Source organism: Melanotaenia boesemani, chromosome 24 (genome assembly GCF_017639745.1).
Source record: "Melanotaenia boesemani isolate fMelBoe1 chromosome 24, fMelBoe1.pri, whole genome shotgun sequence".
NCBI classification, from domain to species: Eukaryota; Metazoa; Chordata; class Actinopteri; order Atheriniformes; family Melanotaeniidae; genus Melanotaenia; species Melanotaenia boesemani.
In genome coordinates this window covers 5,159,627-5,186,484 of record NC_055705.1, presented here as the reverse complement: position 1 = coordinate 5,186,484, position 26,858 = coordinate 5,159,627, and the positions used below count along the sequence as shown (strand labels likewise).

Sequence of the window (26,858 nt, the reverse complement as noted above, 5' to 3'; positions counted from 1 at the left end):
CAGGACTCATCATGCAGAAAGCAACACTTCAGACCACACCACATGACACCAAAACCTGCCACAACATGCTGGACAGCACATCATCCCATGGTGGGTGCGTTTGGTTGGCCGTACCCTCACAGCTGAGGCGGGTGGGGCGACGGGATGCAACAGGGAATGATGGAGCGGAGAGGATTTTCTCCACAAAGCACCAGCTGACAAGAGTGACAGGAGATCTGCTGATTTACAGCCTGAAGAGTCGCTGAACTGCAGCATCAGTTACACCCAGAGATGACGGACTCCTGGCAGGAGTTAAACTACGACTCCCAGAATGCATTTCAGCCACAAACACCCAGGTAAATGTCAACTACACCTAAACAAAAAGAATGGTAGTAATGGACTGAGAATGGTCTTCATCATAAAAACTACTCTGATATAAGACGACCGTTGCTGTATTACAGGCTAGGAATAAAATCTTTCTCTCACCTGTGCTGGCTCATTGCATTCACTTATAAACATCTTGAGATTCTACTTCTTGTTTTTTATCTCTCATCACATTCAGATGTGAGTCTGATCTCAGACATTTGACATCTATTTTTGACTCAATGAGCTCTGAGTGATGCACCTTTCTCCATGGCAGGAGGCCCCGCCCCCTCTTCAGTGGGAGGGGCAGGAAGAGGAGGTTGGTGGGGTCAGTCTATCCTACCACAGCAGGGTTTTCTGTCTTGTTCTTTACCTTCTGAGTTGTGCAGACTGTAGGCGTAAATGCTGCGAAGGCTACTGACACGATTAAGCTGCCTAGCTTTACGCTGGGCTGCATTCCCCGATGGCAGGAAAAGAGAAGAAGAGGAGAAGGAGGAGGAAGGAGAAGAGGAAAGAGGGGGGAGAGGAAAGACAAAACAGAGGAGAGGTGAGGACAGATTGTAGGAATGAGATTACGAGTACAGGAGAGACAGACGAGGGAGAAGAGACAGGCATGAAAAACAGCAGTAAGGAAGCTTTCAGGAGGGGTGTGGCTACTTTAAAGTGGGAGGAGTCAAAGAGCACAATGATTGGATGAAAGTGTACGTCTTAGATCAGAGGAAGGGGCGGGGTTATGGATGAAGAATCATCCCCTGATGGAAGCTTTAACGTTGTAGTTTCTTAGCATTAGAAATAATCAATAATCAGTTCAATGGGTACTAGTAGGAATGATGTCCTGTACCTTTCTACCTGGTAGCATACTTGTAGAAGCCTCCCAAGCTTAATATCCCATGTGGACATCCAGAGGCCCGTCTTGGCTCTCTGGGCGCCCTCCAGCCATCGCCCTTTAATTATGATCTTGTTACTTATAACAATGACAAGAGTCACATGAGCTACATGCATACGTAGTTTTCAGAAGCGGAACGCCTGCTGGACATGGAGAATAAAACATGACCGACTGAGCTCTCAGCTAAATTAGCTTCTGGATTATCTGCACTACTTACCACTGTCTGGGTCCGTTGTGTATTTTTCCTGTTTTTCATATCATCCGCTTGTCACTGCCAGATAGAAAGCTTTTTTATAGAACTTTTTAGACGCACTGCGGGGTGGAGGCCGGCCCTTTAGGGAGTTCTGTGGTGGTCGGCCACTGTCATTGCAAACTAGCTAGAAATGAGCACGGTACGATGTAAGCTACTATAAGCCACACCTCCTGGAATTACATCATTTTTAACGTTATGTTTGAGGTCAGTTAAAACTTTAGGACCTGTTTTGAAGATGGGTGCCAGTGCAGTCCGTCTGATCCACGAGGGAACAGACAGGAAGGCTGAAACCACACAGAACCACAGCTGGACCAGTCCCAGAGCTGAACCAGTTTACAACTGGAGCTCCTGAGCTCAGCCTCTGGTTCCAGCTGGTCGGTGAGTGATACCAGAAAAGTTTGGCTTTCTGATGGAGATGAAGTGAGGAGCGGCTCCTCGGTCAGCATGAGGTTGTTTGTACTTGCTGATTTGAAACCAAAGAATGTGGCTTTACAGATATTTTAGTTGTAAAATTATTATGGGGACATGTAAAAGAAAATCCTTTAAAGTACAGAATGAGACAAACGAGAGGATTTAGTATTTCTACACTGGTTTATAGCATTCAGAAAGAACCTAAGAAAACAGACGTGAGAGAATATGGTGCAAGTTTCCTGTTCGCTTATTTTCCTCACAAAAGGTTGACAAAAGGTAAAACAAGAAATAAGCAAATAGAAATGAATGAATGAATGAATGAATGAATGAATGAATGAATGAACGAACGAATGAACGAACGAATGAGGGTCTTCCTTCCTGTTTTCACTCTCTCTCTCCTTACCCAGCGGTAATGATGTTCATGTTGTTTCCATAAAAATGGTGAAATTAATCTTTGGCTGTTTACATTTTGGCAGCCTGGGGCTTCCGTACAGAGTTGATTACCGTTTTCTACCCACTCTGCTGTAAAACTGAAGACCTTCGATAGGTTTTCAGACTGATGTGTCAGGAGTAAAACACTCAGACTGGTACCAGTCAGGTACTGGACCACCTGGACACTCCTCCACTGAGGCCCTCTTTGTTTCCACCTGATTGACCCTCGCTGGTGGTAATTAACCTGCGGTGGTGGGTGGAGCCCTTCCTTCTGATTAACCCAGATCACAGCGACGTGCTGCAGGTGCACCGACCACCTGACGCCTGACGGGGTTGGGTTATGCAACCAGTGAAGCTCTCTAGCTCAGACAAACACGTTCCTCTGTTGAGTTTATTGGTTGGAAAATCAAAGCGTCTCTCCAGGAATGTCTGCAGTCACCTGTGAGCTCACTTCAATGATGAAAGGATGGAGAGAGGCCGTGACCAGCAGCATACCTGACACAGGTGTGCGCTTGTTCTGATAGGAACTGGATCCAGTCAGAATGATGCTTTTCAAGATTCCAGGAGATTTAACTGTTTTTCAAGTGCTCAACTTCTCTGAATGACTCCCCTGGTTAAGTCTGACAAGGCCTGGTGGAAACACCTGGATCAATCAGTTATACAGGTGGAACTCAAAAATTTGAATATCACGCAAAACTTAAGGTATTTCAGGAATTTAACCTTAAAAGGGAAACTAATATATCGTTTAGACTCTTTACATGCAAAGTGAGATACTTCAAGCATCTATTGGCTATAACTGTGATGATTATGGCTTCCAGCTGAAAACCCTAAAATCTAAATCTCAGAAAATTAGAATTTAGTGAAAAGGTTCAGTGTTTTAGCCTCTAAGGGGCCTCTCTAATCAGATAATGAATCCAAACACCTGCAGAGGAATCCGGAGCATTTAAATGAACTCAGTCTGTTTCAGTAGAATCCAGCATCATGGGGAAGGTTGCTGACCTGAAACTGGGCAGAAAACCGTCACTGACTCCCTCCACAAGCAGGGAAAGCCTCAACAGGTGGTTGCAAAAGAAGATGATGAAGAGGACGACCCGGTACTAGAAGGTGGACCAGAAGAAGAGGACTACCCGGTACTAGAAGATGGACCAGATGAAGAGGACGACCGGGTACTAGAAGGTGGACCTGATGAAGAGGACGTCCCGGTACTAGAAGGTGGACCGGATGAAGAGGACGACCCGGTATTAGAAGGTGGACCTGATGAATAGTACAACCAGGTACTAGAAGGTGGACCAGATGAAGAGGATGTCCCGGTACTAGAAGGCGGACCAGATGAAGAGGATGACCCGGTACTAGAAGGCGGACCAGATGAAGAGGATGACCCGGTACTAGAAGGTAGACCAGATGAAGAGGACGACCGGGTACTAGAAGGTGGACTAGATGAGGAGGACGACCCGGTACTAGAAGGTGGACCTGATGAATAGTACAACCAGGTACTAGAAGGTGGACCAGATGAAGAGGACGACCCGGTACTAGACGGCAGACCAGATGAAGAGGACGACCCGGTACTAGAAGGCAGACCTGATGAAGAGAATGACCCGGTATTAGATGGCGGACCTGATGAAGAGGACGACCCGGTACTAGAAGGTGGACCTTATAAAGAAGACATCCCGGTAGTAGAAGGCAGACCTGATGAAGAGGACGACCCGGTACTAGATGGCCGACCTGATGAAGAGGACGACCTGGAACTAGAAAGCGGTCCTGATCCAGTGGACAGCCACAACCGCTTCCCTGAAGGACTGAGGCTCAAATCATGACATGGTCTAAAAATGTCAATATTTAATTAATCTGCAGGTTTCATGAGGATTATGAGTCATGATTCATAAAATGTTTCTATTCAGAAAAAAAAAGGATCATTTCACCTGAATGTGGCGCTCTAGAGTCCCAGCAGAGGTCACACTGAGTGGAAACATCCCCACCAGTGTGTGGTCCTACCTGGGGGAGCTCGGCCTCAGAGGGCGGTCCCCCCTCATGAATTACACCGAGCCTCACTCTGACACAGAGATCCTTCACCCGCCCGCCTGGCGTGACAGGCTACGAGCCAGCAGCCGACTGAGCGCGCTCAGTGCTTAATGGCTAAATTGGGAAGACTGTTACTAATCGCTTATTGAATAATGAAAGTGACACAGCTGATAAAAGATTTCAATACGCTGGATTATTTATAATATTTCACTTAAGCCTCTCTGGCTGACTAATAGGGGGGCGAGTTCGGGGGGGGGGGGGGGTGGGCGGTCGGAGGAGGTCATGATGAAACGCTGTTGAGGAAAAGAGGAGTGACTACGTTCAGTCTGATGGAGGCTGATTGCGGAAAGGAAGAGAAACAGCGTAAGGGAGGCAGGAAGACGAGAAGATGGAGATTACAGAGATGAAGAAGGAAAAAAGGAAGATGGAGGAGAGAATGAACAAGGAGAAGACAACAGGATGGAATCGAGTCCATCCGTCACCCGGACAACCACTTGTCTTGTCAACGGCTTGTTGCCACGGTGATGGAAGGAAGAACATTGCACATCTGCTGCTGCCGCCACATCTGTTCAACCATTCAGAGTGTGTGGCGATAAAACCGTCTCCATCACCACCCCGATGAAGATGAATAGATCAATAATGATGATGATCCTCAATCTCCTCATTAACTGATACATGTTGTGTTTGGTTACCTTCCACTCACTCTTACACAATCACGCCAAGCTCACGGGATGATCAACAGGAAGTGACATCATATCACTTCCAGTCCTAATCCAGCCCTTCAAACCGTCATCAGGTGGAGGTTTCTCCCTCCGACTGTGTTCCGGCTGGTTAATAGTGAATAAACCAGCGTGGTTGGTCAGCTGGTGGAGGTGTGTGATGCTCTTACACAGCGGTAACTAACAGGAGTGGTCGCTATTTGGAAACCAGATGACCACCAGTAAAATCAGAACTGCCCCACATTAGATCTGAGCCAGAACAATATGTTCATCCTCCCTCATCAGCATCAGCTTTTTAGAGCCATCTAGGATTAGTTTGATTGGCTGAAGTCTCCAGAGTTAAAGTGTGTATATTTGACTTCTGGAATGTGTTTTAAATCAAGTTTTGGTTTGGAATGAAAGATGATTGATATTGGGCTTTACTTTAGACCAGTTTAGGACTTGTTATGAACCAGTTTAGGGCTGTATTTGGACTCGTTATGAACTAGTTTACAGCTGGATTTTGACTTGTTATGAACCAGTTTAGAGCTGGATTTGGACTCTTTATAAACCAGTTTAGGGTTGGATTTGGACTCGTTTTGAACCAGTTTACGGATGGATTTGGACTTGTTATGAACAAAGTTAGGGATGGATTTAGACTCATTATGAACCAGTTTACGGCTGGATTTGGACTTGTTATGAACAGGTTAGGGATGGATTTGGACTTGTTATAAACCAGTTTAGGGATGGATTTGGACTCTTTATGAACCAGTTTACTGTTGGATTTGGATTCCTTATAAACAAATTTAGGGATGGATTTGGACTCTTTATAAACCAGTTTAGTGTTGGATTTGGACTCTTTATAAACCAGTTTAGGTATGGATTTGGACTCTTTATGAACCAGTTTACGGCTGGATTTGGACTTGTTATGAACCAGTTTAGGGCTGGATTTGGACTCTTTATAAACCAGTTTAGGGCTGGATTTGGACTCGTTTTGAACCAGTTTACAGCTGGATTTGGACTTGTTATGAACCAGTTTAGAGCTGGATTTGGACTCTTTATGAACCAGTTTAGGGTTGGATTTGGACTCGTTATGAACCAGTTTACGGATGGATTTTGACTTGTTATGAACCAGTTTAGGGCTGGATTTGGACTCGTTTTGAACCAGTTTACGGCTGGATTTGGACTTGTTATGAACCAAGTTAGGGATGGATTTGGACTCATTATGAACCAGTTTACGGCTGGATTTGGACTCGTTATGAACCAGTTTACGGCTGGATTTGGACTTGTTATGAACCAGTTTAGGGATGGATTAGGACTCTTCATAAACCAGTTTAGTGTTGGATTTGGATTCTTTATAAACCAACTTAGGGATGGATTTGGACTTGTATAAACCAGTTTAGTGTTGGATTTGGACTCTTTATAAACCAGTTTAGGTATGGATTTGGACTCTTTATGAACCAGTTTACGGCTGCATTTGGACTTGTTATAAACCAGTTTAGGGCTGGATTTGGACTTGTTATAAACCATTTTAGTGTTGGATTTGGACTCTTTATACACCAGTTTACGGATGGATTTGGACTCTTTATAAACCAGTTTAGTGTTGGATTTGGACTCTTTATAAACCAGTTTAGGTATGAATTTGGACTCTTTATGAACCAGTTTAGGGATGGATTTGGACTCTTTATGAACAAAGTTTAAGGCTGGATTTGGACTCTTTATAAACCAATTTAGGGATGGATTTGGACTTGTATAAACCAGTTTAGGGCTGGATTTGGACTCTTTATAAACCAGTTTAGTGTTGGATTTGGACTCTTTATAAACCAGTTTAGGTATGAATTTGGACTCTTTATGAACCAGTTTAGGGATGGATTTGGACTCTTTATGAACAAAGTTTAAGGCTGGATTTGGACTCTTTATAAACCAATTTAGGGATGGATTTGGACTTGTATAAACCAGTTTAGGGCTGGATTTGGACTCTTTATAACCAGTTTAGTGTTGGATTTGGACTCTTTATAAACCAGTTTAGGTATGGATTTGGACTCTTTATGAACCAGTTTACGGCTGGATTTGGACTTGTTATAAACCATTTTAATGTTGGATTTGGACTCTTTATAAACCAGTTTACGGATGGATTTGGACTCTTTATAAGCCAGTTTAGTGTTGGATTTGGACTCTTTATAAACCAGTTTAGGTATGAATTTGGACTCTTTATGAACCAGTTTAGGGATGGATTAGGACTCTTCATAAACCAGTTTAGTGTTGGATTTGGATTCTTTATAAACCAATTTAGGGATGGATTTGGACTTGTATAAACCAGTTTAGGGCTGGATTTGGACTCTTTATAAACCAGTCTAGTGTTGGATTTGGACTCTTTATAAACCAGTTTACGGATGGATTTGGACTCTTTATAAACCAGTTTAGTGTTGGATTTGGACTCTTTATAAACCAGTTTAGGTATGAATTTGGACTCTTTATGAACCAGTTTAGGGATGGATTTGGACTCTTTATGAACAAAGTTTAAGGCTGGATTTGGACTCTTTATAAACCAGTTAAGGGCTGGATTTGGACTTGTATAAACCAGTTTAGGGCTGGATTTGGACTTGTTATAAACCATTTTAGTGTTGGATTTGGACTCTTTATAAACCAGTTTACGGATGGATTTGGACTCTTTATAAACCAGTTTAGGGATGGATTTGGACTCTTTATGAACAAAGTTTAAGGCTGGATTTGGACTCTTTATAAACCAGTTTACGGCTGGATTTGGACTAGTTATAAACCAGTTTAGGGATGGATTTGGACTCGTTATACACCAGTTTAGCGATGGATTTGGACTCTTTATAAACCAGATTAGGGCTGGATTTGGACTCTTTATAAACCAGTTTAGGGATGGATTTGGACTCTTTATAAACCAGTTTAGTGTTGGATTTGGACTCTTTATAAACCGGTTTAGGTATGGATTTGGACTCTTTATAAACCAGTTTACGACTGGATTTGGACTTGTTATGAACCAGTTTAGAGCTGGATTTGGACTCTTTATAAACCAGTTTAGGTATGAATTTGGACTCTTTATGAACCAGTTTAGGTATGAATTTGGACTCTTTATGAACAAAGTTTAGGGATGGATTTGGACTCTTTATGAACAAAGTTTAAGGCTGGATTTGGACTCTTTATAAACCAGTTTAGGGCTGGATTTGGACTAGTTATAAACCAGTTTAGGGATGGATTTGGACTCGTTATACACCAGTTTAGCGATGGATTTGGACTCTTTATAAACCAGTTTAGGGCTGGATTTGGATTCTTTATAAACCAGTTTAGGGATGGATTTAGACTCTTTATAAACCAGTTTAGGGATGGATTTGGACTCTTTAGGAACCAGTTTAGGGCTTGATTTGGACTCTTTATGAACCAGTTTAGGGTTGGATTTGGACTCGTTATGAACCACTTTACGGATGGATTTTGACTTGTTATGCACCAGTTTAGGGCTGGATTTGGACTCGTTTTGAACCAGTTTACGGCTGGATTTGGACTTGTTATGAACCAAGTTAGGGATGGATTTGGACTCATTATGAACCAGTTTACGGCTGGATTTGGACTCTTTATGAACCAGTTTACGGCTGGATTTGGACTTGTTATGAACCAGTTTAGGGATGGATTAGGACTCTTCATAAACCAGTTTAGTGTTGGATTTGGATTCTTTATAAACCAATTTATGGATGGATTTGGACTTGTATAAACCAGTTTAGGGCTGGATTTGGACTCTTTATAAACCAGTTTAGTGTTGGATTTGGACTCTTTATAAACCAGTTTACGGATGGATTTGGACTCTTTATAAACCAGTTTAGTGTTGGATTTGGACTCTTTATAAACCAGTTTAGGTATGAATTTGGACTCTTTATGAACCAGTTTAGGGATGGATTTGGACTCTTTATGAACAAAGTTTAAGGCTGGATTTGGACTCTTTATAAACCAGTTTAGGGCTGGATTTGGACTTGTATAAACCAGTTTAGGGCTGGATTTGGACTCTTTATAAACCAGTTTAGTGTTGGATTTGGACTCTTTATAAACCAGTTTAGGTATGGATTTGGACTCTTTATGAACCAGTTTACGGCTTGATTTGGACTTGTTATAAACCATTTTAATGTTGGATTTGGACTCTTTATAAACCAGTTTACGGATGGATTTGGACTCTTTATAAGCCAGTTTAGTGTTGGATTTGGACTCTTTATAAACCAGTTTAGGTATGAATTTGGACTCTTTATGAACCAGTTTAGGGATGGATTAGGACTCTTCATAAACCAGTTTAGTGTTGGATTTGGATTCTTTATAAACCAATTTAGGGATGGATTTGGACTTGTATAAACCAGTTTAGGGCTGGATTTGGACTCTTTATAAACCAGTTTAGTGTTGGATTTGGACTCTTTATAAACCAGTTTACGGATGGATTTGGACTCTTTATAAACCAGTTTAGTGTTGGATTTAGATTCTTTATAAACCAGTTTAGGTATGAATTTGGACTCTTTATGAACCAGTTTAGGGATGGATTTGGACTCTTTATGAACAAAGTTTAAGGCTGGATTTGGACTCTTTATAAACCAGTTAAGGGCTGGATTTGGACTTGTATAAACCAGTTTAGGGCTGGATTTGGACTTGTTATAAACCATTTTAGTGTTGGATTTGGACTCTTTATAAACCAGTTTACGGATGGATTTGGACTCTTTATAAACCAGTTTAGGGATGGATTTGGACTCTTTATGAACAAAGTTTAAGGCTGGATTTGGACTCTTTATAAACCAGTTTACGGCTGGATTTGGACTAGTTATAAACCAGTTTAGGGATGGATTTGGACTCGTTATACACCAGTTTAGCGATGGATTTGGACTCTTTATAAACCAGATTAGGGCTGGATTTGGACTCTTTATAAACCAGTTTAGGGATGGATTTGGACTCTTTATAAACCAGTTTAGTGTTGGATTTGGACTCTTTATAAACCGGTTTAGGTATGGATTTGGACTCTTTATAAACCAGTTTACGACTGGATTTGGACTTGTTATGAACCAGTTTAGAGCTGGATTTGGACTCTTTATAAACCAGTTTAGGTATGAATTTGGACTCTTTATGAACCAGTTTAGGTATGAATTTGGACTCTTTATGAACAAAGTTTAGGGATGGATTTGGACTCTTTATGAACAAAGTTTAAGGCTGGATTTGGACTCTTTATAAACCAGTTTAGGGCTGGATTTGGACTAGTTATAAACCAGTTTAGGGATGGATTTGGACTCGTTATACACCAGTTTAGCGATGGATTTGGACTCTTTATAAACAAGTTTAGGGCTGGATTTGGATTCTTTATAAACCAGTTTAGGGATGGATTTAGACTCTTTATAAACCAGTTTAGGGATGGATTTGGACTCTTTAGGAACCAGTTTAGGGCTTGATTTGGACTCTTTATGAACCAGTTTAGGGTTGGATTTGGACTCGTTATGAACCACTTTACGGATGGATTTTGACTTGTTATGCACCAGTTTAGGGCTGGATTTGGACTCGTTTTGAACCAGTTTACGGCTGGATTTGGACTTGTTATGAACCAAGTTAGGGATGGATTTGGACTCATTATGAACCAGTTTACGGCTGGATTTGGACTCTTTATGAACCAGTTTACGGCTGGATTTGGACTTGTTATGAACCAGTTTAGGGATGGATTTGGACTCTTCATAAACCAGTTTAGTGTTGGATTTGGATTCTTTATAAACCAATTTATGGATGGATTTGGACTTGTATAAACCAGTTTAGGGCTGGATTTGGACTCTTTATAAACCAGTTTAGTGTTGGATTTGGACTCTTTATAAACCAGTTTACGGATGGATTTGGACTCTTTATAAACCAGTTTAGTGTTGGATTTGGACTCTTTATAAACCAGTTTAGCGATGGATTTGGACTCTTTATGAACCAGTTTAGGGATGGATTTGGACTCTTTATGAACAAAGTTTAAGGCTGGATTTGGACTCTTTATAAACCAGTTTAGGGCTGGATTTGGACTTGTATAAACCAGTTTAGGGCTGGATTTGGACTTGTTATAAACCATTTTAGTGTTGGATTTGGACTCTTTATAAACCAGTTTACGGATGGATTTGGACTCTTCATAAACCAGTTTAGGGATGGATTTGGACTCTTTATGAACAAAGTTTAAGGCTGGATTTGGACTCTTTATAAACCAGTTTAGGGCTGGATTTGGACTAGTTATAAACCAGTTTAGGGATGGATTTGGACTCGTTATACACCAGTTTAGCGATGGATTTGGACTCTTTATAAACCAGTTTAGGGCTGGATTTGGACTCTTTATGAACCAGTTTAGGGATGGATTTGGACTCTTTATGAACAAAGTTTAAGGCTGGATTTGGACTCTTTATAAACCAGTTTAGGGCTGGATTTGGACTAGTTATAAACCAGTTTAGGGATGGATTTGGACTCGTTATACACCAGTTTAGCGATGGATTTGGACTCTTTATAAACCAGTTTAGGGATGGATTTAGACTCTTTATAAACCAGTTTAGGGATGGATTTGGACTCTTTATAAACCAGTTTAGTGTTGGATTTGGACTCTTTATAAACCGGTTTAGGTATGGATTTGGACTCTTTATGAACCAGTTTACGGCTGGATTTGGACTCTTTATAAACAAGTTTAGGGCTGGATTTGGACTCATTATGAACCAGTTTACGACTGGATTTGGACTTGTTATGAACCAGTTTAGAGCTGGATTTGGACTCTTTATAAACCAGTTTAGGTATGAATTTGGACTCTTTATAAACCAGTTTACGGATGGATTTGGACTCTTTATAAACCAGTTTAGTGTTGGATTTGGACTCTTTATAAACCAGTTTAGGTATGAATTTGGACTAGTTATAAACCAGTTTAGGGATGGATTTGGACTCGTTATACACCAGTTTAGCGATGGATTTGGACTCTTTATAAACCAGTTTAGGGCTGGATTTGGATTCTTTATAAACCAGTTTAGGGATGGATTTAGTCTCTTTATAAACCAGTTTAGGGCTTGATTTGGACTCTTTATGAACCAGTTTAGGGTTGGATTTGGACTCGTTATGAACCACTTTACGGATGGATTTTGACTTGTTATGCACCAGTTTAGGGCTGGATTTGGACTCGTTTTGAACCAGTTTACGGCTGGATTTGGACTTGTTATGAACCAAGTTAGGGATGGATTTGGACTCATTATGAACCAGTTTACGGCTGGATTTGGACTCTTTATGAACCAGTTTACGGCTGGATTTGGACTTGTTATGAACCAGTTTAGGGATGGATTAGGACTCTTCATAAACCAGTTTAGTGTTGGATTTGGATTCTTTATAAACCAATTTATGGATGGATTTGGACTTGTATAAACCAGTTTAGGGCTGGATTTGGACTCTTTATAAACCAGTTTAGTGTTGGATTTGGACTCTTTATAAACCAGTTTACGGATGGATTTGGACTCTTTATAAACCAGTTTAGTGTTGGATTTGGACTCTTTATAAACCAGTTTAGGTATGAATTTGGACTCTTTATGAACCAGTTTAGGGATGGATTTGGACTCTTTATGAACAAAGTTTAAGGCTGGATTTGGACTCTTTATAAACCAGTTTAGGGCTGGATTTGGACTTGTATAAACCAGTTTAGGGCTGGATTTGGACTTGTTATAAACCATTTTAGTGTTGGATTTGGACTCTTTATAAACCAGTTTACGGATGGATTTGGACTCTTCATAAACCAGTTTAGGGATGGATTTGGACTCTTTATGAACAAAGTTTAAGGCTGGATTTGGACTCTTTATAAACCAGTTTAGGGCTGGATTTGGACTAGTTATAAACCAGTTTAGGGATGGATTTGGACTCGTTATACACCAGTTTAGCGATGGATTTGGACTCTTTATAAACCAGTTTAGGGCTGGATTTGGACTCTTTATGAACCAGTTTAGGGATGGATTTGGACTCTTTATGAACAAAGTTTAAGGCTGGATTTGGACTCTTTATAAACCAGTTTACGGCTGGATTTGGACTAGTTATAAACCAGTTTAGGGATGGATTTGGACTCGTTATACACCAGTTTAGCGATGGATTTGGACTCTTTATAAACCAGTTTAGGGCTGGATTTGGACTCTTTATAAACCAGTTTAGGGATGGATTTGGACTCTTTATAAACCAGTTTAGTGTTGGATTTGGACTCTTTATAAACCGGTTTAGGTATGGATTTGGACTCTTTATGAACCAGTTTACGGCTGGATTTGGACTCTTTATAAACAAGTTTAGGGCTGGATTTGGACTCATTATGAACCAGTTTACGACTGGATTTGGACTTGTTATGAACCAGTTTAGAGCTGGATTTGGACTCTTTATAAACCAGTTTAGGTATGAATTTGGACTCTTTATAAACCAGTTTACGGATGGATTTGGACTCTTTATAAACCAGTTTAGTGTTGGATTTGGACTCTTTATAAACCAGTTTAGGTATGAATTTGGACTAGTTATAAACCAGTTTAGGGATGGATTTGGACTCGTTATACACCAGTTTAGCGATGGATTTGGACTCTTTATAAACCAGTTTAGGGCTGGATTTGGATTCTTTATAAACCAGTTTAGGGATGGATTTAGTCTCTTTATAAACCAGTTTAGGGATGGATTTGGACTCTTTAGGAACCAGTTTAGGGCTTGATTTGGACTCTTTATAAACCAGTTTAGGGCTTATTTCTAATTTTAAATGATTTTTGGACTTGGTATCAAACTATTTTGAGGTCTGATTTGAAACTACTTTTTGGTTTGGGTTTGACTTGGATTCAAGCCACTTTGGGACATGGTTTTGAATCATCACTTAACTGGTTTATCCAAATTTGGACTTGTTTGATTTTAAACTGGTTTGGGTTTGGCAAATTTGGTTTTAATCCACTTTATAACTAGATTTATTTTTGTTTTAAACTGGGTATTAAAGCAGTTGATTATTATTTTAGGTCGGGTTAGTATAAGGCATCACAAGTTTTGTACAGGCCGTTTTCATTGCCTTTAATAACCAGACTAAAGGAACCTCATTCCAACTGGAAAACACAGATATTTTAATGGGTGAGGACGTGTTTTGACCAACCAGGTGTTGTTATTTTCAGGTGGGTCTTCCCAACATGTAGAGTGGTTTCTAAGTCATCACAGCAAACAATCATCCATTTACACAAATAGAAGAAATTAAAAACTGGTGTAGAGATGAAGGGCTAACAGAACAACAATGAAATGGACAGATCCGTCCCTCCCAGAGGAGCTCAGGAATCTTGGATGATCACATGACTGCGTTTCCCAACCCAGGTCTCAGATTTTTCCAATGCCAGCGCTTCCTTTTTAATGTACTTAACATAACTGTAGTGTACACATCTACGAACAGAGAGACTTGAAAGATTTGGCACTCTCAGACCTGTTTCAGGGGGGATGGATTTAGAGGGGACAAGCTGGGCTGGGAAAGTGTGAGGTGGTGGGGGTGGGGGGATGGTGTTACCTTCAGCAGTACCAGAGAATCCATCAGCTTTGAAGTTGCTGGTGCTCTTCTTCCTGCGGTGCTTCTTGCGGTTGGAGTGTGGCGATGGCGGTGGCTCCATCTTGGGACTGGTGGTGCTGGAGATACTGGGACTGGAGCAGACAGAGTCACCGAGACCTGTATCTGTGAATTTAAACAAACCAAATCAAAAAAGCTGAAACAAAAGATAACCTCCTCCATTATACATCCCAACCGAACAGGTTTCATAAAGGGTCGACAATCTTTCATTAACACACGCAGACTAATATCCCAGACATCAAGAATCTGGAAACAATTATTATTTCATTAGATGCAGGAAAAAAGCATTTGACATTGTGAATTGGACATTTTTATTAGCAACTTTGCACAAATTTGGATTTGGATCATTATTTATGGACTGGATAAAAATATTACACAGCTCTCCCAAAGCCTGTGTGAGGACAAATGATCAAACTTCTCCAAGCTTTAGTCTGCAGAGAGGCACCAGACAGTTGTTCATTTTCCCTTCACTGTTTGCAGTTTTTAATGAACCTCTAGAACAGGGATCTCCAACTCCGGTCCTCGTGAGCTGTCCTGCAGGTTTTGGATTCTACCCTTATGTAACACACGTGACTTAAATCACTGGGTCAATGACAGGCTTGTGCAGAGGTATGTTGTAGTAGGAGACATCTCAAACATGCAGGACAGTAGCTCATGAGGACTGGAGTTGGAGACCCCTGCTCTAGCAGCTGCTATCAGGCAAAATAAAGATAATAAAGACATCCAGGGCAAAAATAAGGAGAATAACATGAGTAATAACATGATAATGTATTACTTTTCCTCCAGAACTCACAAACGTCCCTATTACAGACCATCACACACATTAATGAATTCTCAGTAATCTCAGATTACTCATCAACTGGTCCAAGTCATTTCCAGAATATTCTCACAACCACATTACAGCCAGGTCATAAGATACCTTGGTATAAACAAAACTGTCAGAGCAAACAAAACAAAACTAGGTTCAGCTTTTAAAATCTTTCGAGAACGATCTCACACGATGGATCTCCGTTTCCATATCAATAATAGGGAGAGAGCTGCCATGATTAAAAAAAGTCCATCACAGGGGCAACACAAAAAGAGACAAACAACTACTCTCACTTACCCCTAGAGAGAATTTAGAGTGACCAATTAACCTAACATGCATGTCTTTGGACAGTGGGACGAAGCAGGAGTACACAGAGAGAACCCTTGCATACACGGGGAAAGCATGCTAACTTCACACAGAAAGGCCACCGTTATGGCTCACAGGCGTTCCTAGTGTTCATTTGGCATGTAGGTCACTCCCATTGACTCTAGATAACCTGTTGCGTGCATGAGTTGCAATATTGACTTGAACGCTAGAGATGCTCATGCGAACAAGAGCATGGACACGACAGGTCCAATATGGACACAATGGCAGACAGTTTTAAAGACCATCTCTCAGGCTTTGTCCACAACTACTGGCATCTGTATGATTTTTCCTCCCGGTTGCACAGTGATAAACACTCGTACCTGAACATCTGGCAACAAATTGTAAGTGTTTTGGGGTTTGATGTCCCGGAAATACAATGTGAAAGGTAGATTGACCTTTTCTCTATTTTAGAGTCCAAGTGCTGTGCACTCCCCCTAGTGGTGACCTCCGGTATTGAGTGTATTTTTCACGTTGTACTTCAGTTGTTTGCAGCCGGTATTTAGACAAACGTAGCGGAACGTTGACATGTACGCTAGCGTTAGCAGCAAGTATATTCCAGCCTTTGAAATGACACTGAACTGGTTTTGGACTTGTCCTTAGTATAAAACTGAACTGGTTTTGGACATATCTTTAGAACGACACTGAACTGATTTTGGACTTGTCTTTAGAACGACACTGAACTGGTTTTGGACTTGTCTTTAGAATATAACTAAACTGGTTTTGGACTTGTCTTTAGAATAAAACTGAACTGGTTTTGGACTTGTCTTTAGAATAAAACTGAACTGGTTTTGGACTTGTCTTTAGAATATAACTAAACTGGTTTTGGACTTGTCTTTAGAATAAAACTGAACTGGTTTTGGACTTGTCTTTAGAATATAACTAAACTGGTTTTGGACTTGTCTTTAGAATAAAACTGAACTGGTTTTGGACTTGTCTTTAGAATATAACTGAACTGGTTTTGGACTTGTCTTTAGAATATAACTGAACTGGTTTTGGACTTGTCTTTAGAATATAACTGAACTGGTTTTGGACTTCTATTTAGAATATAACTAAACTGGTTTCGGACTTGTCTTTAGAACGACACTGAACTGGTTTTGGACTTGTCTTTAGAATAAAACTGAACTGGTTTTGGACTTGTATTTAGAATATAACTGAACTGGTTTTGGACTTGTCTTTGGAATAAAACTGAACTGGTTTTGGACTTGTCTTTTAAATATAACTGAACTGGTTTTGGACTTGTCTTTAGAATATAACTGAACTGGTTTTGGACTTGTCTTTAGAATATAACTGAACTGGTTTTGGACTTGTCTTTAGAATATAACTGAACTGGTTTTGGACTTGTCTTTAGAATATAACTAAACTGGTTTTGGACTTGTCTTTAGAATATAACTGAACTGGTTTTGGACTTCTATTTAGAATATAACTAAACTGGTTTCGGACTTGTCTTTAGAACGACACTGAACTGGTTTTGGACTTGTCTTTAGAATAAAACTGAACTGGTTTTGGACTTGTCTTTAGAATATAACTAAACTGGTTTTGGACTTGTCTTTAGAATATAACTGAACTGGTTTTGGACTTCTATTTAGAATATAACTAAACTGGTTTCGGACTTGTCTTTAGAACGACACTGAACTGGTTTTGGACTTGTCTTTAGAATAAAACTGAACTGGTTTTGGACTTGTATTTAGAATATAACTGAACTGGTTTTGGACTTGTCTTTGGAATAAAACTGAACTGGTTTTGGACTTGTCTTTTAAATATAACTGAACTGGTTTTGGACTTGTCTTTAGAATATAACTGAACTGGTTTTGGACTTGTCTTTAGAATATAACTGAACTGGTTTTGGACTTGTCTTTAGAATATAACTGAACTGGTTTTGGACTTGTCTTTAGAATATAACTAAACTGGTTTTGGACTTGTCTTTAGAATATAACTGAACTGGTTTTGGACTTCTATTTAGAATATAACTAAACTGGTTTCGGACTTGTCTTTAGAACGACACTGAACTGGTTTTGGACTTGTCTTTAGAATAAAACTGAACTGGTTTTGGACTTGTATTTAGAATATAACTGAACTGGTTTTGGACTTGTCTTTGGAATAAAACTGAACTGGTTTTGGACTTATCTTTAGAACGACACTGAACTGGTTTTGGACTTGTCTTTAGAATAAAACTGAACTGGTTTTGGACTTGTCTTTAGAATATAACTAAACTGGTTTTGGACTTGTCTTTAGAATATAACTGAACTGGTTTTGGACTTGTCTTTAGAATATACCTAAACTGGTTTTGGACTTGTCTTTAGAATATAACTAAACTGGTTTTGGACTTGTCTTTAGAACGACACTGAACTGGTTTTGGACTTGTCTTTAGAATAAAACTGAACTGGTTTTGGACTTGTATTTAGAATATAGCTGAACTGGTTTTGGACTTGTCTTTAGAATAAAACTGAACTGGTTTTGGACTTCTCTTTAGAATATAACTAAACTGGTTTCGGACTTGTCTTTAGAATATAACTGAACTGGTTTGGGACTTGTCTTTAGAACGACACTGAACTGGTTTTGGACTTGTCTTTAGAATAAAACTCAAATGGTTTTGGACTTGTATTTAGAATATAACTGAACTGGTTTTGGACTTGTCTTTAGAATAAAACTGAACTGGTTTTGGACTTGTCTTTAGAATAAAACTGAACTGGTTTTGGACTTGTATTTAGAATATAGCTGAACTGGTTTTGGACTTGTCTTTAGAATATAACTGAACTGGTTTTGGACTTGTCTTTAGAATAAAACTAAACTGGTTTTGGACTTGTCTTTAGAATAAAACTGAACTGGTTTTAGACTTGTCTTTAGAATATAACTGAACTGGTTTTGGACTTGTCTTTAGAATATAACTGAACTGGTTTTGGACTTGTCTTTAGAATAAAACTCAACTGGTTTTGGACTTGTCTTTAGAATAAAACTCAACTGGTTTTGGACTTGTCTCCAAAACCAGTTTGGACTTGGTTGTAAACAGATTTGATAGTATCTCCCTGTGAACTGTCTCAATTCTCCCTCTGTAATCCAGATGTGGACCAGATCTGTTGCGGCTGGTTGGATGCTTGGACAGGTTTTCCTGCTGCTGTCACTGTGTGACCGTGATAAATAAAAATATCTGACTGGTTAAAATCACAGACCATTGAAAGAACAAACACCCTGACATTTAGGATCTTTTAGAAGAGTCCTACTCAGGTCCACATCCAGGCTCAGACCGGTGGGCGAGTGAGGCCATCAGAGCAGGGAGCGAGCCTCTCTCTCTAGGCGGCTGACAGCTGTGACTAGCGGCAGAATAAAATAACATTCAGCTTCCATCAATATCACGGCTCTGGCATGGCGCAGTGTGTATCTATGGAAACACATCTGCACTAAACACACACACTAGCAGACGAGTGCTTGCTGGCCGCCGCCGTGCCGAACAGCAGACAGCCCCAAGGACGGCCATAACTTATTTTACAATCGTTTAGTCTCAGCTCAAGTGGAAAATGTGACAACTTATCTCTGCTGACAAGATGCCATCCCCGAGCGCGCAATTAACCGCCGTGGATTAACGGTCCTCCCATCTGCACGTCAGCCCACCCCCACCCCTCCATCCTCAAGATGTCCACCTCTTCCTGCTCCTCAACTCTTCCTGTTTTTGTTTTCTTCTTCATCAACAGACTGCACTGAACTCAGGAACCACAGAAGAAGAACCTGAGTCCAGGATATAAACAGCAGAAAAAGAAACTGGATCTGAACTGTTTACACTTCATTAGCGCCTGATTTTCTGCTCTGCTGTTTCACAAAATGCACAAAAAGTCTTTTATAAACTTTATAATTCCTGTCCTTTGACTCACATAAAAAGGTTTCTAGGACCTCCTTCTTCCACCTACTTTATATTCCCAAGATGAGGAGCATCCTGTCTAAGAGTGATGCAGGAAAACTAGTCCATGGATTACAGATTCCCCATTATTGTTCTGTCCCAGAAATGCTCTGAAAAGTCTCCATCTGATATAAAAGTTTGGCTTCAGGAAGCACAGCTTTCAGTTATCGGACCCTCTCTGTAGAACCGGCTCCCAGTTTAACTTCAGGTATCAGACCCCCTCTCCACCTTCAGATTATCTTCTAACTTTCCTTCCTTCCTGATAAACCTTATAGCAGGTCTGGTTTGGTGACCCTGATCCATCCCTCTAGTCCTGCTGCTCTATGCCGAGGCTGCTAGTGGACGTCCCATGATGCACTGGGCTCCTCTCTGCTCTCTTTACTCTCCACGTAGAAACATCGGACATTGACAAGGATTATACCGCTTTTAAAGGTCTGACATGGGCTTTGCTTTAAACTGGTTTTCGTCCTGCTTGTGGGTCTGTTTCCAGTTGTTCTGAGCTTGGTTTTGGGTCAGTTCGGAGGAGAATTGAACTAGTTTTGGACTTGGTCTGAAGCTGGTTTTCAGCTTTGGGTGGTGTAGTTATAGAGAGGTCTTAATTATGTTTTGGAAAGGTTTTGTAAGGATTAAACTGGTTTAAAGCTAATCTGGGTTTGAAATGGATTTTCGGTGGTTTTGTGATATTTTCTTAAACAGGTTTCAGACTGACGACCCTGAATTGGATTAAGACATATAGAAAATGATGAAATGAGACTTAAGACTTGGTTTAACGGTGGTTTGTGACTAGATGCTAAACCAGTCTTGCGTGTGGGCTTTACAGTCTTTCAGTTAATGATTTAAGACTTCATCTTAATATTTAAGTCCTTATTTTGGCATGAATCTTATTTTTAAAGCTCCTCGGAGACCAAGAGTGAGTGTCCCCACAGCTCTAGTAAGACTCCTGTGTGTGTTTGTGTGTGTGGCCCCTGGGGGTCCATTGAAAGCATTTCACAGCTTTAAACGTTACTTGAGAAAGGCTGGAGGGCGCAAGGCTGACAACAGAGCTGCCAGTCAAACTTATTGTCACGGCAACACACAGTCTGACAGCTGTCAGTCTTTGCATCTCGCTCTGTGTGTGTGTGCATGTGTTTGGTCCTCAGGAGGTAATACTGCCACTTGAAGCCTCACACACACAAAAGTACACACAGACTTCATTAGCGTGACAAACAGTTAAAGCAGCATTAGACTCTGGCAGCTAAATCAATAGGAGACAAATGATAGGCCCCCTCGCAGAGCTCCACAGTGGGGCCTACTAAGCCCCCTCGCGGAGCTCCACGGTGGGGCCTACTAAGCCCCATCGCGGAGCTCCACTGTGGGGACTACTGAGCCCCCTCGCGGAGCTCCACGGTGGGGCCTACAGAGCCCCAGCGCGGAGCTGGCCACTGACCTGTGCTGACTCCGGAGTTGGCGATGACGGTGGCGTCGGTCCACTGGTCAGCACTGGAGACGGAGTAGGAACGTTGGTGCATGCCCTCCAGGCCGCGGCTGTTGAAAGACACCAAGCTGACGCCGCTCGCCATCTGGGACGCCGATGAGCTGCTGGTCACCGCACCTGAGGAGGTCAACAAGGAGGTTACCATGGCACTGTCCTCTACAGGCGGGAGGAGGAACTGGAAGCACACGAATCCAAGCGTTTTTAATAAAAACACAAAGCCCTACAGTAATCAGGAGGAAGAGGAGGGTTTCCTGTCGTCGCTCCAAACACACAAATCTTCCTCTTCTTTGCATCCACATCTCAGCCTCACATAGGGCTCATAAAAGCAGCCTCTCACTCTGATCCCGGCAGCTTAAATCAAACGAGGCTTCGGTGTGGTCCAGCAGTCGGCTGAACCCCCCTCCTCCCACCCCCATCTCTCATTACAGCTCATCTCCTGGTGCAGGCTGAGTGGAGCCTCCACTCTGATTGCATTAATATTCATGACAATAATTAGTGCAGGAGTATGGCTCACTGAATATTCATGCTATTAGCTCGGGCCTCCTGGATCCCGGTGTGTGTGTTTGATTTAAGCCTCATAAGCGTTGCTTTTATATGTGTGTATGTGCGTGACACGCAGGAGCGCTCTGCAGCTTTGTTTTATGACGCCTTCCTCCAGGTGATAAGAAGCGTTCTCTGTGTTTCAAGGCTGTTTTTTAATGGTCGGACCTAATTTTCCTCGTTTCTGTTCATAAATACAAACAAGACAAACAACAGCAGCAAAATAAGGAAACGACTGTACTGATGATGTAATAATTCAGTCCATCTAATGAAATACTGTTCACTTGTTTAATTTACTTTGAATCTATGTACATTTATTAGGGTAAAACTAAAGAAAACATGAAGTACTAGTAGAATATTTTAATCATTTATCACATTGTTTACCAGTTAACCCTCCCTGAGACCTGTTTGCAGTGGGTGACCCCACCAGGGGCACCCACTGCAAACAGGTCTTTAGGAGAGGAGCCAGACAGGAGGCTAAACACCAACTGCACAAGGGGCCATAAGGGGTCTTATTGGACTTCTGTGCTTGTCATGGATTGTCCACAACAAACACCTTGTTCAAGCTTAAGAGTGTCCACACGTGCACTTGGCACCAGGACACTCTAGGTCGCAGTTCGATGATCAGCTTTGTGGTCGAATCATCAGACTTGTGATCACATGCCTTGGACACTCGGAAGAGAGGTGGTGGTCCCCCTCTATTTAGGGGTCCTGGACAGAAGGATCCATTGGATAGTTAAGCTTCGGACTGAGGAGGAGCAGTGTGGTTTTTCCAGCTCTACACCCTGTTCAGGGTCTTCGAGGGGGCATGGGAGTTTTCTCAACCAGTCTATATGTATTTTGTGGACTTGGAGAAGGCATTAAACTGTGTCCCCCGCGGGATCCTGTGGGGGGTGCTTCGGGAGTATGGAGTGCCGGACCCCCTTCTACAAGCTGTCCGGTCCCTGTCAACCGGTGCCAGAGCTTGGTCCACATTGCTAGCAGTAAATCAGAGTCTTTTCCAGTGAGGGTTGGACTCCACCAAGGCTGCCCTTTGTCACCGTTTCTGTTCATAACTTTTATGGACAGAATTTCTAGGCGCAGCCGAGGTGTTGAGGGGATCCAGTTTGGTGGCCTCAGGATTGGGTCTCTGCTCTTTGCGGATGATGTGGTTCTATCCAAGACATGGTCCTTCGCTGGAAAAGGGTGGAGTGTTTTCTCCAGGTTGGTAATGAGGTCCTGCCCCAGGTGGAGGAGTATCTTGGGGTTTTGTTCATGAGTGAGGGAAGGATGGAGCGGGACACAGGCGGATCGGTGCAGCGTCTGCAGTGATGCGGAGTCTGTAGTGCCCATAAGAATGAGATCGTGAATACAAGCGGCAATAAAAATGTTGGAGGCCCAGCATCTGGTCAGGATACGTCCTGGATGCCTCCCTGGTGAGGTGTTACAGGCATGTCCCACCAGCCATGTTCTAGCTACTTTCTACCTACATCACAAACATGTCTTGGCTGGGCTACAGTTCATGGATGGAAATCCCAATACAACATTTCCATCGTCATACTGACAGAATTTTTCTGCGTCTACTTTCCCCTTCTTTGGTTCTGGACTCTGTTTTCGGCATCAGTGCTATGATTCAGCCAGGTTCTTGGTGATTGGCAGGTGATGTTATCTGGTTTGAACCAGAATGTGTCAGTAATCCTGGTATGGAGGTGATCTGGGTTCGTTTGAATTAATTCAACTAAAAATTAAAAGTACATTTTAGTTTATGAACCTTTATTGATATCATAGTATTACTATACATGGACACTACATTTTTTTACTTTCTCATGTACCCCTTGGAGTATCTCCAAGTACCCTGAGAGGTACACTATATTGACAAAAGTATTGGCTCGCCTGCCTTGACTCTTGTATGAACTTAATAGACATCCCAAATGAGTTCAGTATGATGGTGGCCCTCCCTTTGCAGCTTTAACAGCTTCTACTCTTCTGGGAAGGCTTTCCGCAGGTTTAGGAGTGTGTTTATAGAAATCTTTGACCATTCCTCCAGAAGCACCTCTGAGAGGTCAGACCGGAAGGCCTGGCTCTCAGCCACTCTAATTCATCCCAACGGTGTTCTTTCGGGTCGAGGTCAAAACTGCGCAGGCCAATCAAGTTCATCCACACCAACCTCCTCATCCAGGTCTTTATGGACTTGCTTTGTGCACTTGTGTACAGTCATGTTGTACAGAAAAGTGCCATTCCCAAACTCATCCCACAAAGTTGGGAGCGTGGAATTGTCCAAAATCTCTTGGTATGCTGTAGCATTCAGAGTTCCTTTCAATGGAACTAAGGGTCCAAGCCCAGGTTCTGAAAAACAACCCAAACCATAATCCTCCCTCCACCAAACTTTACACTTTACAATGCAGTCAGACCAGTACCGTTGTCCTGGCAACCTCCAGACCCAGACTCCTCCATCAGATCCCCAGATGGTGAAGTGCGATTCATCCCTCCAGAGAACGGGTCTCCACTGATCCAGAGTCCAGTGGCTGCGTTCTCTACACCACTTCATCCGATGTGATGTTTGGCCTGGATGCAGCTGCTGCCGCAGAAACCTAATCCATGAAGCTCTCTTCTGTTCTAGAGCTGATCTGAAGGCCACATGTAGTTTGGAGGTCTGCAGCAATCCACTCTGCAGAAAGTTACCGACCTTTACGCACTGTGCACCTCAGCATCGGCCGACCCCACTCAGTCATTTTATGGGGCTGACCACTTCGTGGAGTTGCTGTCATTCATAATCCCTTCCACTTTGTTATGACACCACTAACAGCTGACTGTGAAATATTTAGGAGTGAGGAAATTTCACAACTGGACTTGTTGCACAGGTGGCATCCTATCTCTGAACCACGCTGGAATTCACTGAGCTCCTGAGAGCGACCAGTTCCTTCACAGTTTTTATACAGCTGTGACCATGGAAGTGATTGGAACAGTTGAATTCAATTATTTGGATGGGTGAGCGAATGTTTTTGGCAATGTAGTCTATGTGTACACTCATGTGATCTAAAGGTATGAATCCATCTATGTTTTTGGCAAAGATATGTTTGTAATTTTTTAATATTTGCAGAAACAGAAGTAAGGCATTAAAGGTATTGTTCAGGAGCCCACAGTGGTTCATTTAGGGTCAACCCAGGGTCCCAGGGCCTCCACTGCAGGTTACAGAGCCTACCTCTGTAACCACTAGGCTACTGCGCCCTGGTCTGGGAGGTCTGGATTTGGGGTTGCTCCCATAAGCAGTGACTTAATGTGTCTTTATGTCCACATTTAATACAAATACCTGCAGCATTAAACAAGTTCAACAAGGTTGGTGTCAACACCTGTTTAGTAAAAAGAGAAGATAACTGTGCTCTGACCAGGAAAACATGGCACAGCGTTTGTACAAACACAGCAGATCTGGTGACCCTTCAGCAGAATTCATGAACCATTAGTCCATCACAATAAATAAGTTTCTTTCTTTTGAAAAATACAGGCTAAAAATTAAAAAGTCTGCATGCCGCCCAGCAGAAGCTTCAGCTAACGTATGTTATCTACTAGCACCAGGTTAACATGAAACTGATAGTTAGCTTGTGCTCTCTCTGAGGAAAGTGCCTTCATACTGCTGAGATGCTGTTGGTCCCGACACTGCCTCTTCTCACATACTGCAGCGTGTCAAGATTAAAATCTGAGGAGTCAAACTTTAAACAAAATATGCACAGCAGCCATGATTCTCAGCCTAAAGTGGGGCTAATTAAAATAAAACTTGATGTTGTCATGGCAATCACTGACCTGGGGTCTGTCCGAGCTGCAGGCTACTCATGTCCTTGGCCAGGCCGTTGGTTTTGGGACTCGGCATGGCGGCGCAGGTGGACACGGCGCGAGGCGGCCTCTTTCCCGGCACTTTCACGGTGGTCCGGAGCAGGTCGATCTCCTTCCCATGGACATTCTGCATGTAGTCCTGAGAGAGGCAACAGGAAAGCGTTTCATAATGCAGGTTTAAGACATATTTTTAATAAAATGACACTGTTAAGCCTCTTTCTGACTTAAGGACCAGATACTGCGAGGGTCCTTTACAACTTGAGCTGATAAATGGTGAGTTTCTGTGATGTGAAAACTTGTTTACCAGATTTAAACTGAGAGTGCTCATTTTTGCAGCCTTATTTAGAACCATCCATCCAGAGGTGTTGAAGTAGACAACGCTGGGGTTCAGATTGGCTCCGCCCATTTACCAAAAACAGGCAAGAGTCGGTTACTAAGCACAGGCAAGAGTCGGTTCCCATACACCCCAACCAACTCCATTACGAGCTCCCCTTTAATTCAAATCTGACTGATGAACGAAGAAACAAGACGAGTTAATAATAAACGAGAGGCGCTTGTCAACCCGACCCCCTTGAACCTCTGAGGGCGGAAGTTTCTACTTTATTAATCCCAGCTGTGAAATTCTCTCTCTGCATTTAAACCATCTTAGCTGCTAGGAGCAGTGGGCTGCCAGGTTCCAGCGTCCGGGGGTCCCAAGCCCACAACGCTACCACTGCCACTTCTCTCAGGCGACCTGAGAGGAGCAGGGCGTCATGGGAGGTCGGCCTCCTCTTCAGCATGAAGGATAAATAAAGCTGTGACTGGTTGTGAGGTTTTATGGACAAACAATCTGTATGTGGAGCTTTAAACCTTCCGTAGCAGCTTTGTCTGGTAGGAGCTAGAGCTCCGTTTAGGATCAGTAAAGACATTAAAAGCACCATAGAAGAAGACACATGTAGTTACCTGTAGGGCAGTCATCGCTTCACCTGAGGCCGCTGGATCCATCACACATGAAAACATCTTTATGTCTGGAAGAAGTTTGGCCACTGACAGCCACTGTACATTCACAGCTGTGCTATACCCATCTTTACCACTAGATGTCAGTAATTCTACACACTGGATCTTTAAATGAACCCTGGTTCACTTCCACAGATAGTGCAGTTTATTTAGAGCAGACTGAAAACTCATTCTCACTGTGGTGCAAACCAAAGACGCGAACGCTTCAACTTCCAGTGTGAAAGTAAACCTACCACCTGCAGAGCTCTTCATGGGTCAACATGGTGGATATCTGGCTGCATCTCCTGCTGCTCATACTGGACAGATTCTGGTGAAAACCAAATCAGGTTTGAACTCTAATGTAAAACCAGA

General features: G+C 42.1%; 1 protein-coding gene across 4 annotated transcripts in view; it reads right to left on the bottom strand.

Moving 5' to 3' along the window:
- Positions 1 to 26,858, bottom strand: part of LOC121635536 (arf-GAP with GTPase, ANK repeat and PH domain-containing protein 1) — a 128,006-nt gene that overhangs the window by 30,222 nt on the left and 70,926 nt on the right. For 3 of the 4 annotated variants that reach the window (XM_041978741.1, XM_041978743.1, XM_041978744.1), the window contains 3 exons: positions 25,482 to 25,650; positions 21,117 to 21,281; positions 14,571 to 14,732 (listed from right to left, as the gene is read on the bottom strand). In XM_041978741.1, the coding sequence (XP_041834675.1) occupies positions 14,571 to 14,732; positions 21,117 to 21,281; positions 25,482 to 25,650 (496 nt within the window). The remainder of the gene's footprint in view (positions 1 to 14,570; positions 14,733 to 21,116; positions 21,282 to 25,481; positions 25,651 to 26,858) is intronic. The other variant, XM_041978742.1, reaches the window with a different exon arrangement.